This window comes from Bubalus kerabau, chromosome 16 (assembly GCF_029407905.1).
Source record: "Bubalus kerabau isolate K-KA32 ecotype Philippines breed swamp buffalo chromosome 16, PCC_UOA_SB_1v2, whole genome shotgun sequence".
Taxonomy (NCBI): Eukaryota; Metazoa; Chordata; class Mammalia; order Artiodactyla; family Bovidae; genus Bubalus; species Bubalus kerabau.
This window is the reverse complement of record NC_073639.1, coordinates 23,527,569-23,545,874: the sequence shown is the minus strand read 5'-3', so window position 1 is coordinate 23,545,874 and position 18,306 is coordinate 23,527,569. Positions and strand designations below refer to the sequence as shown.

Here is an 18,306-nt window from a genome sequence, read left to right as displayed (position 1 = left end):
TGATCATCTATTATTAAGATAAAAGGAGAGAGACTATAGACTGTTACTGAAAATACTATGAAAATCATAAAGTTTTACTTTTACATTTCCTGGTAGGGTACAGAAGACATAAAAAGAAATTTTCTGTTCTATCTCTTGACTAAATCATTTGACCACAACTACATATGGAAATTTGTGTCCTAGCCAGTTAAAAATGGAATAAACGAGGTGTATTAGGAGAATTATGAGAACGAGATACAGGGTATCTTCTGTTCCTGGGTGCCCCTGGAGTAGCCATGTGAAGTTGGGGAGGCCAGATTGAGAGGTGAGGGACTTCTGGGAGGAGTTGCTGTAGAAATGGCAACTATGCTTCAATAAAAATTAACTGAAAAAAAGAAATAACAACAGTAGGAACTGAATTAGCACTATCTTTTAGAGAACAGGAAACTGCCGCTCTGTTTAGTCACAGAGTTGCATCATAAATTTGACAGTTTGAAAGCACCTACATATTCAAGTGGAAGCTCTCTCCCTTGCTGCAGTTCAGAGTTCAGGTTGTGGCTTGGCAGAAAGACAGTTTCATGGCCCAGACAGAGATATCACTGAGTTTAATTTGCAGCTCCATTCCACCCCTCATCTTTGCCACTGGATCCCCTCTCCCTGGCAAGATCACATGGCATTATGAGGATCAGTAGCTAAATACATACATTTAAAACACATTTAACCTTTCCTCTATCAGACTCCGAGCAGCTAGAAAACAGTCTTTTAGAATCATGACCTCCTTTTGCTATCTATCTCATTCATTTTTTTTGTCATTTTCTGGCTCAAAGAATAAAAAAAAAATTAATCGTGTCTTCTATATCAATTTCTCTTTTGCCTGCCTCAGGCCAAAATAAAGGAAGTGAGATTTTGACTGTTTGACAATATCAATGCAGGGAAATTAAATATTGCCCTTCAGAGAGACTTCAGAGCTCTTTTAAGAACTAGTCTATCTCTAAAGATTAGTTACATAAAAGTTTTTAAAAACCTAACCATTTCCTTATAATGGCCTAATATTCAATATTTCCTAATCATCAAGTTTCTGCTTTGATTTTGCAACTAAAAGACCTTCAATAAACGACCTGGAAGAGAATACTTAATTCAAGTAGCCTGGGACTTCTTTCATTAAGTGTGTGAATAACAATTTTAGAAAGTTGAATGTAGGTAAATGTTAATATTTTTGAAAAGCAGTTTTGTTCTCTTCTCAAATGACATACAGGTGATTCCTAATGATTATATTCTCCCCTCAACTGTTAACACTTTCAAGGCTACAATCTTGCCCTATCCATCTCTTAGATTTGTATTCAAACATCATTGCTGCTGCTGCTGCTGCTGCCGCTGCTGCTGCTTTAGTCGTGTCTGACTCTTAGCGACCCCATGGACTGCAGCCCACCAGCCTCCTCCATCCATGGGAGTTTCCAGGCAAGAGTACTGGAGTGGGGTGCCACTGCCTTCTCCAATGTTTATAAAGAGGACTGGAAAGGGATCAAGACAGAAACTCCTAAATACAAGCAAATTAATCCACCAATCCAACAACTGACTTCAACTGTTTTATCTTTACAAGGAAAGGGTTGGAAAATTTCATGGCTACTTTCCTTCCAGTTCTAACACCCCAGGCCTTTGTGGTTTATTTTTTCAAGGTCAAGTTCAATGTGTTGTTAATTGTGACAGTGAGTTAGTCTAATAAACTGGGCCACAACAATGCCAATGTGTGAATGGAAGAAGGTAAATGGGTAGAGAACTATTTTTACACAGAGGTAACATGAAAATTGAAACAATTTAGCCCTTTAGAGATATTATTACATGCTTTGTGATCTATTGTTGAATGAATGACCTTGACTGTACAATATTGGAAAAGAAGAAAAAATGACGTCATGAAAGGCCAAAAGGAGAGACGATTTAGACACTTTAGGACAGCAGATGCCTATAAAAAGCTCAGTGTGATAGGCAACCTACCAGGTTCTGGAAACAACTCAGTTTAAAAAAATCCTGCATTATAATCGCTAGTCTCTTTCTCATTTTATGGTACATGATTGTATTATAAGCTTTACTTTTTCACATATTATAAAATATTTGATTGTTATGCCATAGACTTAATTTCATAAATTATCTTCCATATAATATAGTACATCCTACCATATAAAATATATGGTGACTCCGATGGTAAAGAATTCACCTGCAATACAGGAGACTTGGGTTTGATCCCTGGATTGGGAAGATGTCCTGGAGAAGGGAATGGCAACCCACTCCAGTACTCTTGCCTGGGAATCCCATGGACAGAGGATCCTGGGGGCTACAATCCAGAGGGTTGCAAAGAGTTGGACACGGCAGAGCAATTAAGCACAGCACACCATATAAAATAGTGGTCTTTGTATTTCATCACTGCATTCTCAACAAATTTGCATCAGTAATGATTATTGTTAAGCTTTTGATACTTCTACCTGTCACATGTTTATAATTTTAAGAGAGGAAGAAAGAATACCTAAAAGTGGGGTATGAGAACGTGGTACAAGAGTAAATAGTTGCAAGAATCATCTGATGTTTAAAAGCTATGAGCTAGTCTCCTTAGAAAACCAGTGAAATACTACATGTCTTTGAAAAACAGCCTCCGATGTCAGAGATCAGAAAAGCTTAACTCTGAGACTGAGATAATTTCTGCTTCCCATGGCAAAGCATTTCAAACAAGGGTGTCTTTTACCTTGTCATAATGGATTGCAAACCCAACAATTAAGTAGTGCAAAAGAAAAAAAAATACTTTGCCCAAATTTACAAATCCTGATCTGATAACCCTTACTGGATTACAAAAGAGCTAATAACATGGTGTTTGATGACAACAATAAAAAGTAAGTGGCCTATCATTAAATAAGCATCTACTATGACCAAAATAATGTCAGACACATCGGTATATTGTTTCTGATTGTCACCAAAACTTTGCGAGATAAGCATACGAATACCCACTGAACAGTTGAGTAGAAGAATGAATATACATTTTTGAAAGTCTTTACAAAAAAAACTCTCATTCCTTAGGTAGGAAGCATACAATCCTAAATAAATCAATAATTCTAACCTAATTATTGTAAATGTCTAATACTTAAGATAATAGAGCTATCATATATGTGATAAAATTAGTAAACAGATCCAGGGTTCATCATCACATTTTACTGATCATCCTAACAAGTGTATTAACATCTATATTCCTCTTGGCACACTCCACATATCATAGGATCCTGTGGTTAAGGTGGTCCCAATGAGTCAGTTTTCAGAGCTTGTATCTCCCCCTAAATCTTCAGGTCTGGTAAATTCTCACATTGGGATGAGGGTGGATGCCAATCGGGCTTTATTACCCCTACATGTCCATCCAAACTTCTTACCATTTTCTAAAGTAACTCAAACACTTCAGTCCTGTCCAATCTCCCAATCACTATGTGATTTAGAAACTGGTCACAGTTGACACTTTTTCTTCCTCAGAGAGGTCTCATAAGTTTCACCCCTTGGCCATGCTCCCCAAATACCTTCTACTTGTTAACCTAGGTACTTGCATGTCATCTACAAGAATCACAGAACATACTGGAGTTGGCAGAAAATTCAAGATTTGCTATTCTACCCTTCCTTTTTTTGCACTGAGACATCAAAGGCTCAGAGAAGATAAAGGATGTAGTTACAGACACAAAATTAAGTATCTCCAGAACCAGACTCGTCATCACTTCCTTCAAGTTCAGAGCTTTTTCTACACCAGTGTGAATCTCACTATGCCTAGCAGTGCTAACTGCCTCCTAGCCCAACTTTTGTCCTGTACTGGTACTGCTATTTTCCTTGCCTCCTTAAACTTGTTTCCCCTAGAATCCAAATGTTTGAATGTCAGATTTTTTAAACTCATCTTATTTAAATACTTCCAAACTCTGATACAGGATTTCTTTTTTTTTTCAACTATTTTTTTAATTAAAAGATACTTATTTTACAATATTGTGATTTTTATTTGACCTTAAAAATCTAACTAAGGATTTCTGGATTTCATCTGTCTTCCTAGAATGTGACACCTTCCCCAATAATATAGACCTGTGATGCTGTATATGCTTCCACACATTGGTTCCTATATATTCAGTAATCTAAAAAGAGAATCTTAATATTATAGAACTGGAAGCAAGTTTAGGCAATGGTTTCTCTGATTTTTTTCAACCTGAATATCTAAATCATTGTGGCTAAATGATAACCCGTTTAGCTTGATTTTGATAATTCTAATGCCTAATCAAATTCTCTTTGTTTCAACACATATCAATAGAAATTTTATTCTAAAAGGAACCCTCTTCTCATTTAATTTAGCCTCACTTGCTCTTTTATTTGTATGGAGAATAAATGACACCATTTTTTTTTTCATTAAAAAAGACAATTCTATAATTTTTAGGAGAGTTATATGTAGACTATGCTGATTCACTCTTTTTCTCTAAGTGGTTTGTTTAGTCCATATCTTTAGGCTTGGGCAGTAAAGAGATTAAGATGCTATTTGATAGAATTTTCTGCAACGTTTTTTTCACCTTGTCTGATTCTAGCAATGGTTCAAGTCCAGCCTTGAAGTCTACCTTTTTTAAGAAAGTCTTTTTTAAGAAGTCTACCTTTTTTAGGAAAAAGTCTACCTTTTCTAAGGTACATATAGCTGATTCACTTTAGCGTACAGCAGAAACAAAAACAGCATTGTAAAGCTCCAATGTTGTCAATTGTACTCCAATTTAAAAAAATCATATAGAAGAAGAATGAAATGTGACTTCTTCGACTGGAATTCTCTTCAAACTGTATATATGTAACAAAAAGAAAATCCACTGAACATGCCACCAGGGTCATCCTCCCCAGTCACTGCTTCATGTACACCAAAAACATTCAACATACCCCTACCCACCCCATCCCACAGGGCTCCTAGATCAGGTCCTAAATTTTTGTAATGGAGGATAAAGCTCGCCTCACGCCAGCACCCACATATTAACTACCACTGGGTCTTCTTATTCATCTTCACAATCCTTTGCTTTAGCTAAAGGAGTCCACACAATATTCCCTAAGACCCTATGCCCATCCGCTATCAGAGATGCCCTCACTTCTCTATTCTAGCCTTCCAGGTTCTGCCCTTCTCTAAACTTCCACTTTCAGAGCCAAGTTACATCCTTAGTCAAGCATTACACCATCACCCTGCATACCCATGGGTCACATCTGTTTTGCCTCCAAGGAGAAGAGCTGGCATTTGAGAAGAACTCTGATGGATGGACCTAGAGATTATAATACTAAGCAAAGTAAGACAGAAAGAGAAAAATACCAGGATATCGCTTATATACGGAATCTAAAATATGACACAAATGAGTCTACCTGTGGAATAGACTCACAGACTTAAGAAATAGATATGTGCTTGTCAGGGGGAAGGGGGAGGGGAGGGGTGAATTAAGAGTTTGGGACTAGTAGATGCAAACTATTATATATAGAATGGATAAACAACAAGGTCCTACTGTACAGCACAGGGAACTGTATACAATTTTCTGTAATAAACCATAATGAAAAGAATATTAAAAAAGAATTATATATATGTATACTTATATAACTGAATCACTTTTGCTGTATACCAGAAACTAACACAATATTGTAAATCAACTATACTTGAATTAAAAAAAAAAAAAAAGAAAAGCTCTGGAGCCAGAGAAATAGTCCATTATTATATCAAACATGGATTATAATCCTAGTCTTCTCATGTACTAATTACATGGCCACGAGACGTTAATTCACTTCTATGTGCTTTTTCAACTGAAGAATGGAAATAAGACACATTATATTGTTAAAAATAGTGAAGTGTTACTCTGAAGTAATCCATCTTAGATAACAAGTATCATATTTTCAATAATGCATTTTTAAATTAGGTGAACATTCACACACATACACACACACCTTTCAGGGCTAAACTAGCACTTGTGTTCTATTTTGTGTCAATTCCATAGTTTCCTCTCTGGAAATAAAAATTTCAGCACATGATACCAGCCACTCAGATTAAGAACCTGTTTGTCAGATTTCATAAAGGAGTTTCTTGGGAAGAGAGGGAACCTAAAAATAGGTGACTGCACTGGAAATACAAATAGTCCATCCATTATAGCAGCACCATTGGCCAGTGGAGTGATGAGGACAGTATGGGTGTGGGTATGCAAATATTTGGTTCAGATGGAAAAAAAAAAAACCTGCCAAGAAATTCATTCTGATTAAGATGCATGAGCTTATTACCACCTGAGGGAGGTTAGAAACTATTAAATAAAAAGCAGTTCTCATCATCTTCTGAACCCTTTAACTACTAATAATTGGGCACTTTGCTGATGGTGCAGAACAACTTTTCAAGCTGATTAATAGGTCATGTGTGTTGAAAAGGCACCTTTGTTCATAAAACAATTATGCTAATCCTCTAATTTTTTCCAAAGATTATGAAATATTCTAATCTTTGAAGAACATAGGTTTGAGTTGCAGAAAGTATTTGTATATTACTTGTCAGGTTCTTTAACATTTTTTTATTTTCACATATTTTATCCTTACAACCCCATGGGAACCGCAATATAGGGATTAATACCCTCTATTTAAAGGGGGGTTAATAAAGACTCAGAAGAAATTTAGAAGTCTTCCCAAGGTGAAACATCTCATTAAGAGGAGACAGCATTAGAATTTTTATTCCCTGAGCAAATGCTATTTTCAAAAATTCAGTAAGTAAATATTTTTATAGTTCATAAAACTGAAGGAAATGTTGCTTAACTGGAAAGTCTCAACTCTACTGGGTTCATTTTAGATGTTTACATTATTGGAATACAATTTTAGCTTACACCTATACAAATTCAAAAGTTGCTCATTTTCCTGAGTAGATCGATAAGCTGAGTCAATGTTTGAATACGACTAGAACAAAATTGTCAAAATTATTTCAGTGCATGGCAAGCACACAGCTAGTGGCCTACATACATCTCGTTTCTTCCCATGATGAACAATATGGGATATCAATCTATTTTTGTGAGAATCTTAAACTCTGTTTAACGAATGAATGAATACCAAGCAACAGTTCAAGAACTAGATATTAGTGTTCTAAGAAGTTTTTACCTAGCATAATCCAGAACGTAAGATTTAGTTATGAGCCATCTTTTGAGTACAATCATTGATTTTCAAATCCAGGCATAGAGAAGGGTAGCTTATTTGCATAAAGCAGAATACTGATGATGGGAGCTCCTACAGTGTTGAACTCAAAAGCAGGAGACAATCTAATGACCAACATTACTTCTAATTGCAGAAGGTATTTCCTTTCAGATAAGAGGATTCTAACTCTGCAACATCTAGTGTTTGAGGAATTAAATGACATTTGAAAGTGTTGGTGACTTAGTCATGTCCGACTCTACAACCCCATGAGCAGGTGCCCACCAGGCTCCTCTGTCCATAGAATTCTTCAGGCAAGAATACTGAAGTGGGTTATCATTTCCTAATCTAGGCGGCACTTCTGATCTGGGGATCAAACCTGGGTCTCCCTGCATTGCTGGTAAATTCTTTCCTGTCTTGAGCCACCAGGGAAGCCCCCAAAGGACATTCTTGTTGTACCTAATAAAGTCAAGACATTTGATCCACCCTATTTATGCCAGCCAGCCAGTCAATTTATCAATGTTTAAAATGCTTATAGAAATTAGCATGTTGATAATCAACAGATGCAAGTAAAAAATATTGGTACCCAGTTCAAAAAGGCTACAGTAAGTTCCCCAATGTTTCTTATATGAATTATATCTGTTTAAAGATATGGAGGAGATTCATATTTGGTAAAGCGTTAGATTAGACAGCATGCAAAGCCCCCTCTAGTTCTGAAATTCTTTGATTCTATTCATCACCACTTGTGGTCTCTTGTTTTACATATAATTAATGGGAACAGAAACATGGGGTAGAACCACCACTACTGTCCCTAAAACATATGTTTATGGATTTAGACTCAAAACAGAAACTTCAAAAAAATTAAAATTCAAATTTAGAGACAACTAAAATGAAAGGACATAAAACAGTCAAAAGCATTCACCTTCAGATTTTTGCCTCATAAGAGGGTTAGAATCCTAAAAATTAAAATATTCTAAATATCTTCCACAAAGCACATGAAGGATTAATATCTGTCTTCTTTGATTACTGCTTGATAAAATATTATAACATAATCCTGTAATTTCTGCACCACTTATTTGACACTTTAGCCTTACATGAACAAACTGTGTTTGAGCCAAATTTATGCATATGTGAAGCTGAGAAATGCGAAAACTGTGATCACAGGGTACATCAACCTCATGTTCCATTAGAGAGAAATTTTTAGACAGCACAAAGGCAAGGAGGAGTAACTTGGTGACCTTGTTCTCTGAACACAGAATCATCTCTTCTCTGTGTCATTTGTACAAATCCTGATCTTTTGTCTGCCTCAGTGGCTCAACTAGCATAATTATCCTCCTACTCTGAAAATAGCTAAAAATAAATCTGCCAAACTTTTTATATATATTTCCAGAAGAAATACATAAAGTAGAATGATTTCAATTTAGGTTTCAATTATTTCAACAACTGAAGAGAAACACTGTCACATATTAAAATAATCCTAGCAATGCTTTATTGCCATTAATAAAGAGATGCCTCATTTTGCCAAAGAAATCTTTGTAAACTTGGGTATAAACTCAATTTTACAAATTAGCTTCATTAGGAGACATCATGTCTAAGAAGCTCATGTGGCAAAGACTTTTACAAATTAATTCTGCTTAATAATCCGTATTTTTCTAGATACATTTACCTACAGTGAGGTAATTTTCTGTGAAAATTAGTTTACATACCTTAAGAGCATGTAACATTTGAGTATTCATAAAAGACACCTTGGGAATACTCTAAGAATAAAAATAATATTACTTTTTAATGTTAAAAAGATCACAAAACAATATTACTATAATCTGTGCATATATACATTACATGCTATTTTCTAGCAACTATTACATTAGAAAGCTAGAAAGCATTTAAAAAGACTTGTCTTTCATAGAAAATTACATCCTTTAAATGCCAAAATGCAAGATAAAAGATTTCAAGTCAACTGTTAATGTTTTTTCATGCAATTTTGCTTCAGCATATTTGGACAGTTTTTAAATTGCTTTGTTTTACTATGACTTTAATCATATTAACAGTTTCGTATATCCTATAAGCAATAGGCATATAAAATCATAAAATATTATTAACAAATGCCTTTACTCTGGCTTACTACAAATCAATAAGGATAAAAACATACATACTAAGAATTTAAGACTGCATCATTTGAACTGAATGTAAATAACATGGTTATGGACCATTTATGAACCACTCTGATCGATCCCAGGACCTTAAAGGTCTTTGGGCATTTTTCCCAAACCAAATTTCTCCTCTTCTAAATTATCATTGGTATAAGGTGTGATGACTTTCAGGCATCAATTCATACAAATTGAAAGCAGGCAAAGTATTAATTAAACTTGACACTCAGATTATTTAAACCTTCTATTAAAGCTGATTAATCATAGCATGTTGATAGCCTGCTCTTCAGTAATGACAGATGATATCAAGGCTTACTGACTTCCTCCAAGTCTACTATTTCCAACTCTTCAGAACAGAAGGAATAAATGAAGTGAGAAGAACACTGGAACAAGTCTAATAGACAGACTGACTAATCTCAGACCCCCAAGGTCAAACTAAAGCAATCCATTTCTTGGCTTTCATCAACACAAGACATGATTTATCCATCTGAAAGCAGGATTACAAACATTATACATCTCAATGATATGTTCTTTGCACCATGTAACTTTTTGAACAATGATAGATTGCACAGTTACCAGAAGAGTAATGTCATGAAGCAAAAACTCATTAAATTTTCAAATAAAAACATTTTGATTTTTAAGAACAACTATACACATTAACAATTATTACTATTGCACACTTCATTTTGGGGGGAAATATCATTTTAATATTCAGATATTCCTTGGGACTATATATCATCTTAATGGTCCAAACTTTGGACATTTGTGCTCCTCAAAATATGATTCTTACTCTAATATTTATTGTTTGGGGAGCCAGTTACCATGCTATAAATAATTATTAAATGAAATAATTTTATATTACTACAAAATTTTAATGATAATCACTGTGTTTTCACATAAAAATATTTAATAACTCCTAAAGATGGGAATACCAGACCACCTGATCTGCCTCTTGAGAAATGTGTATGCAGGTCAGGAAGCAACAGTTAGAACTGGACATGGAACAACAGACTGGTTCCAAATAGGAAAAGGAGTTCGTCAAGGCTGTATATTGTCACCCTGTTTATTTAACTTATATACAGAGTACATTATGAGAAACGCTGGACTTGAAGAAGCACAAGCTGGAATCAAGATTACCAGGAGAAATATCAATAACTTCAGATATGCAGATGACACCACCCTGATGGCAGAAAGTGAAGAGGAACTCAAAAGCCTTTTGATGAAAGTGAAAGTGGAGAGTGAAAAAGTTGGCTTAAAGCTCAACATTCAGAAAACGAAGATCATGGCATCCGGTCCCACCACTTCATGGGAAATAGATGGGGAAACAGTGGAAACAGTGTCAGACTTTATTTTTCTGGGCTCCATAATCACTACAGATGGTGACTGCAGCCATGAAATTAAAAGACACTTACTCCCTGGAAGGAAAGTTATGACTAACCTAGATAGCATATTCAAAAGCAGAGACATCACTTTGCCAACAAAGGTTCGTCTAGTCAAGGCTATGGTTTTTGCTGTGGTCATGTATGGATGTGAGAGTTGGACTGTGAAGAAGGCTGAGTGCCGAAGAATTGATGCTTTTGAACTGTGGTGTTGGAGAAGACTCTTGAGAGTCCCTCGGACTGCAAGAATATCCAACTAGTCCATTCTGAAGGAGATCAGCCCTGGAATTTCTTTGGAAGGAATGATGCTAAAGCTGGAACTCCAGTACTTTGGCCACCTCATGCGAAGAGTTGATTCATTGGAAAAGGCCCTGATGCTGGGAGGGATTGGGGGCAGGAGGAGAAGGGGACGACAGAGGATGAGATGGCTGGATGGCATCACTGACTCGATGGACGTGGGTCTGAGTGAACTCCGGGAGTTGGTGATGGACAGGGAGGCCTGGCGTGCTGCGATTCATGGGGTCGCAAAGAGTCGGACACGACTGAGCGACTGATTTGATCTGATCTGATCTGAAACGATAACTCCTTCCATAGATCCAAAGCCACTTTTAGAGAAGAAAATATAAATTATAAGAAACACCATGGGAACATTTTTTAACACTACAAATATAATCATGTAACAGGAATTTTGCCCCAAATTTTAGTGTTTTATAAGCTTTAAAGAATAGATGAGACTTAAGAAAGAAGTCATGAGCTATTTGGATTCCATTATTAATATTCCATTAATTTCCCAGTGTATCTCTCATCTGCTACATTAAGGAAATGTTCTATAAGTCATAGTCATAATAGCAGTTCAGAAGTTATTCCATAGAGCAATGTTAGTTAATTTGAAAGATTTCCACTGAAATTAAATTATATGTAAAGGGTAACTAACTGTGATCATGAAACCTTATTCTACATTCTATATATTTTAAACCACATCACTATTTTCACTGATCTAAATTAACGATCTCTTTTTCTATCAGGTCACAATTTTAGGGGAATTATACTGCCCAGGTGGAAGAGGACAGTAAAAAGTGTTGTATCTCCAGCTGATGATTCACTTCACCAGCTGCCAGAATGCTGTCCATTACAGCACACCTGGACATACGCACCCCTGACTGATTGGGAAGCACATTTATCTTGGCACGTCACAAAGGAGATGGAATAATAATTATTATCCCTTGTAACTAAAGGTATTTGAGAGCTGTGTCTCCCTACAAAATAATACAAATTACACAGCTGGACAAGGTCTGCATAATTTTACCATCTGTTCTCTATATTCAACCATCAATATTTCCCAAAGCAGTCTGTTTTTTTAAAACAATTATGAGTTTTAAAAGCCTTGGATTAACTGTCCACATTTCAGAGGATTATTATTTTTAAAATTAATGCATTGAATATTGGTTGATAAATACATATTACAAATTAATACTTTCCATTAGGTACTTTCCATAGTACTTTTTATTAAGGGGATTCTGCAAACTTCTCATATTCTGATTCTGAGAAAATAAATGTGTTGTCTGAGTTTTACAAAGAATCTTCCATGCAAAAAAATGGAATATCTGAGTACCTAACATAAAAGAACAGAAAGAAATCAGAGGTTTCTTTCTTCAGCTGAAGTCTTGGCAGTTACTCATCCTCTTAAACTAAAAATCTAGGGATCTGTACTCTCTCCTGAAAATTTCCTTAGTTTAAGAGCTTAAAATATAATTTTAAATTAAAAATATTCTAGGAAGAGTTAATGAAATTTGCAGAATCATAATTTGCAATAAAAGACAACATTTCATCCAATGTAACCAGTGATAACAACCTTAGTCTTATACAACAAGTTTCAATATGGTGTGAAATAATGTTTTTGTATTTCCTTCAAAAACACCAGAAAAAAAGAATTGCTTAGGACATTGAAAACTAGAAAACATGCTTATGGGAGTAACATTTTACCTTGCTCCAAAAGTAAGAATATAAAAATATTAGCAACAACCAATTATGTAGAGATTAAAATAACAGTCACTAATCTACATTCTTTATACATATCAACTCATTACCACAATCCAATAAGGCACATACTATTATTATGATTACTTTTTGAGATGAGGAAATCTCTTTGCAACAACGATGATGACAAAAAATCATTGAACCAATACATCAAAGTTCTTTAGTATCTGTATATCTATTGATCGTGGACATTATCTATGTGTGAAACTAAGGCTCTTTAAGAAAAAGAAAAGAGGAGAAAGAGAATCCTTGACTGGCATCTCTCTGACAGAATACATCAAAAATTCAGATCAAACTAATAATGGCATAGTCTTGAATATGCTTAATATGCACAATAGTATTATTGTATACATTGAAAACAAAACCTATGCTTAAATTATTAAATAACATTAAAAAAGAATATGAATTATCTCCATGCCACTGAGGTACCATGTTATAAGTGTTATATTATGGGTTCACATCGAAACCGACAGCTTGCCCTTGTTTTCAGAAGAAATTATCTCTGATAATGGATTTTAGCAATAGGTCTCTTAAAATGTTTTTAGACTTAAAAGAGACAGCCATAAACCACAGCTATCTCCTTAACACAAAGCATATTCAACAAATACTTTACATGAAACCTAGTAAGAGAAGTCTTTTCTCCACATTGCTACTTACACATGAATTATTTAAAAAACAACAACAGAGCAACCTATTTATCTCTGTAATCAATAGATTTAGAGTCAAAATGTAGTTTATCATTTCAGAGTAATGCTAGAAAGAACTAGTTTCTGGTAAATAAAAAGATTTCTATAAATTTATATTTCTCAATAAAATAATCTTTTCACATGTTTAAATTTGCATAAAGTAATTTGCATAAAGGTTACATCAGATAGTATGAAATACTGTTTTAACCTCAATTGCTGGGTCGGGAATATCCCCTGGAGAAGGGCATGGCAACCCACTCCAGTATTCTTGCCTGGAGAATCCCATGGACAGAGAAGCCTGTCAGGCTACAGTTCATAGAGTTGCAGAGTCAGACATAACTAAACTGACTTAGCATGCACACACGCTGGTTTATGTGTCCAAAATTCTGACAACTCTGGTATTTGGCCAGATTTAATCAGCTTCCAATATACTTGCTGCCAGAACTTTAGTCTACCTTCATTTGAATTGTCAACCCCTAGGCATGTTCTCTGAAGTCCAGGTTACTTCATACTGACTCACCTTTGTGCTTGTTTCCCTTTCTTCAAAGTCTGTCCCTTCCTCTCAGTTTATCTTCCTTTCTCTCTCTCCTTTATTACCTAAGGAACACCTGGGGCTTCTCTGGTAGCTCAGTGGTAAAGAATATGCCCGCCAATGCAGGAGACATGAGTTCAATCCCCAGGTCTGGAAGATCCCCTGGAGAAGGAAATGGCAACCCACTCCACTATTTTTGCCTGGAGAATTCCATGGACAGAGGAGCCTGGCGGGCTACAGTCCATGAGGTCACAAAGGAGTTGGACACAACTTAACTAAACAACAACAAGAATCACCTACTCATCATTTGAGTCTCTGTATAAGCAACATCTCTCTAGATAATATTTCCTCCTTTCATCTCTGTGAGACTGAGAAAATAATCTACTGTGGTACCAATCACACCATGTTACAGTTATTTGATTACATATTTGACTCAATGACTAGACAATAAAAGCTTGAATGCAAGTCTTATTCATCATGTAAGATGAGGCACAATAGTTGGAACATGGTAGATATTTAATAAAAGTCAGATGAATTAAATAGCTTCAAAATTCTGTCTTTATCTTACACTGTACTACTTCAATTGTCCTTCTTTTGACTTTCTGGCCATAGATTATGTGATTTTCCTGTATAAAGTCCATTTTTTATACAAATCATAAAAATTCATTTTTCAAAGTTCTAGATTAAAAATAATTCATTTTGGAACATATATAAACCATCATGCCACCTAATTATAAAAGGATTTTTATCAACAACAAAAAGTAAAAGCAGTCATCCAGCTTCTCAAATTTACAAGTTCCTATGATATTCTACAGCTATTTACAGGCTTTCATAACTACTTGTTCATTAATTACATCATTCTCCTTAGTTGGATAGTTATGAAAAAAATTCACATGAATCCTAGAAATACTCAAGTTTTGGAGTTCACAAATTATGGAACATTTGTGAGCAGCCAAGAGTCCATTTTAAGTTGTATGTATATTTTTAAGAAATGAATTACCTAAAATATAAATCTATTCTTTTATGCTTTCAGGTAATCAGACAATTTAAATATTGGATGTAGAATACACAATAAAGTTATTTACATCTAACTTATGATAAAATCAAGTACATTTTACTGCCCAAGACACTGATGATGATGATGAGAAAGCTAATTAGCCCCTGCTGAATTCCTTCTTTAGGTCCACTTTTTAACCATATAACCCTACATTTTATTCCTCATAAATATTTCACAGTAAATATAGCTACTTACTTTTCAGGATTTTCTACTTCTTCAGTAACAAAGTTGAGATAAAACCTAAAAAGACATACATAAATTACAAACCATTAATAACCTTTATGATCACTATCCAAAGTTTCACATTTTAAATATTTATAATCAAACACAGAATTATAAAAATTTTATAAACAGATAACCTAAGATGAAATTCTCCAACACTAAATTCTCCCACATTTTATTTTTCTATTAAACCATATTTATGGAGTTCTTTTCTATTTCTTAATTTTTTAATGGAGGTATAACATGAACAGCAAACTGAGTAGTGAACGGTGAACAAATCTTAATGTATAAACATGTAAACAGAATGTAAACAGTAAATGTGTAAATATGTATAAACAGCAAACAAATCTCAACGTATAATGATAAATTTTTATTTATTTATACACCTACACAACCAAAACAAAGATCAAAACATAAAACATTTCTAGCGCCCCAGAAGGTTCCCTCAAGGCCCTTTGCAATCATCTCTTTCACCCTCCTATAAAGGCAACCACTATTCTGATTTCTATCACTATAGATTAGTTTTGCTCATCTCAATACAATAGACTAATAATATCTGCTTGTATAACTATTATACAATATTCCTTTGTGTCTGGTTTTTTGTTTTTTTTTTTTTTTTTTTTTGCTGGACTTTATATCTGTTGGCTCTCATCCATGTTATTGTATTTAGCAATATTTCATCATTCTTTATTTTTGCTTTTCATTGTATGAATGTAACACCAATACAGCCTACCACTGATGGGTATTTGAATTATTTACAATTTATAGCTATTACAAATATGGATACCATAAATATGCTTGTGCATGTCCTTTTGGGGACCATACAATCATTTCTCTTGTGCATATACTCAGAATATGATCACTGGATCATAGGGTAGATACATGTTTATTATTAAATTTTTTTTTTTTTTTTTTTACCATTTTTGGATTCCTAATTGCATCCCAGCAATATATGAGATTATTATGTGTTAGTCACTGGGGAAATAAAAGTAGGAAATCTATAATCCCTCTCCTTAAAGAGCTCATTGTTCATAGAAAGGTCCATTGTGGATATAACAACACAGGAGGCAATGCTAGAGCATGTCCAGGTTACCAGGAACCAGGGGTGAGGTCAAAACCAGATTGGCAGGTCATAGAAAGTTTTTGAGAGAGGCATCATCCAAGTTGAGGCTTTAAAAATGCTTAACTATTAGCCCTGATGAAATGGCATAAGGACATTCCAGGTGGAGTATAACACATACACATGTGAGTGTGGTAAAGCTCTATACGCACAGACGTATGAGCTACAGATATGCACAGAGATATGAGCTACAGATATGCACAGAGATATGAGCTACAGATAGGTATTCTACAGTACAAAGGGTGCCCAGGGAGAGAGAATAGAGTGTAAGGACAAGATGGCCTCTGGCTTCTGGGAATCTAGATTTCAGTAGGGGTGGCAGGTCAATAAAAACTTGAAGGAAAATAGAAGTATGATAATAACATTTCTCAGTTTTAGGGAATTGGCTTACTAGATGTGAACACTGAGGCAAATAGGAAATAAAAAATGGGATAAAAGATAATAAATTCTCAATTTGCACTTCTTCCTTTCAATTCAGTTTTCCAGTATGCATTCCATCCAAATAATCTCAAGTCATAAGGCAACTATAAGAACAACATGAGGTAAATATGCCTTATGCATAATAGTAACTATGAAGTTGCCAATTTTTTTGTGTGTATTTAGGCAGCTAATTTTAGGTCCATTGTTAGTCAATACACTATAGGCTGATACTAAAGAACATAACATTTTGAATATTTCCCCCAAGACCTGAACACTTTTGTCATCTCTTACATGACAAGAAGCATTCTAGACACATGATATTTCCCTTTCTAGTCCCATAGGGTTGCAAACATTACCCTAAACTTATGGCCCAAGAAAAATTCAGATTCCTTTCCTTCACTTTATAACTCTCCTTATCCCACCCAGGAATGGTGGCTACTTTGCATCCTTAACTTCTTTTTCCAGTCTAAAAGGACTGCTGGAGACCCTTTAAAGCCCTTAAAGTTCTCTTTCAAGGTTCCAAGATGCAGCAGACCCCTCAGATATGCACACGTAGATAACCAAATCATGAAGATGGGGAAACTAAGGGATCATAATGAATAGAGCTAGACATATAAGGACAAAGACCTTTCCATTTCTTCATTGTAGAGGCTTAGAAAATGTCCACAAAGTGAAAAAGTCATATTTTCATTGTACTTTTCTGTGTTCTTACTATTCCTTAGAAGATAAAATAGCCATTACATAGGTCCACAGAAGCACAGGTCAATAGGGACAAATTCTCTATATAATCTAAAACCAAGTGACTAGAATATTAGCCCATCAGCCTTTAACATACTTAAAGTATCTCATAACTTAAAACAAAGATGAGAAAACCTGTCTTATTCCATCTTTATTCACAAGCAGGCAATTGATGCTCATAGTTGTAAAAAACCAAGACAACAGGCCCAAAATGGAGTCATTTATGCTTAAGCCTCATGTCACCAAACCAAAACATAATCCAGTTAAAGTTTCACACCTCCCAGAAATGGAATCCAAAACCAGTCAGTTAGGAATTGCATTATTTAAATATTCAGCCTGGTAGACTCTTGCTATCCCCTAAATGAAAATAACTCCGTAATAACCAACCTGTTTTTTGCTTAGTATAACTTTTTTGTTCCCATCCTTTCAGCCTATAAAAAGCTTTCTCTTTTGTACAGCTCCCTGGAGTTCCTTTCTATCTGCTAGATAGGATGCTGTCAATTCATATCGATTTTTTCTCAAACTCTTAAAAATTTTAATATGATTCAGTTTATATTTTAATAAAGTTAAGGTGTCTGATATTTTAAGGACTATATGTGAAGCAGAAACATTTGAATATCTGAGAGAACGGTAGCAACAAAGGTGATCTAAAAGGTTAGAAGCCAAGGATATTTTTTAATGACTAGAAAGTAATTTTCTAAAAATAGAGGTTGTAGTTATACCAGGAAGGCAAGCAAAAATCAATACTTATATCTGGAATATGCACTCTGAGGGATTTGATGCGTTTGTTATAAGCCCAAGGCAATGGGAAGTACAAGAAGAAAA

At 34.9% G+C, this 18,306-nt stretch overlaps 1 protein-coding gene across 9 annotated transcripts in view; it reads right to left on the bottom strand.

The window, feature by feature from the left end:
* SLC7A11 (solute carrier family 7 member 11) overlaps positions 1 to 18,306 on the bottom strand; it is a 553,887-nt gene that overhangs the window by 34,395 nt on the left and 501,186 nt on the right. For all 9 annotated transcript variants that reach the window (XM_055550995.1, XM_055550992.1, XM_055550991.1 and 6 more), the window contains one exon: positions 15,177 to 15,221. In XM_055550995.1, the coding sequence (XP_055406970.1) occupies positions 15,177 to 15,221 (45 nt within the window). The remainder of the gene's footprint in view (positions 1 to 15,176; positions 15,222 to 18,306) is intronic.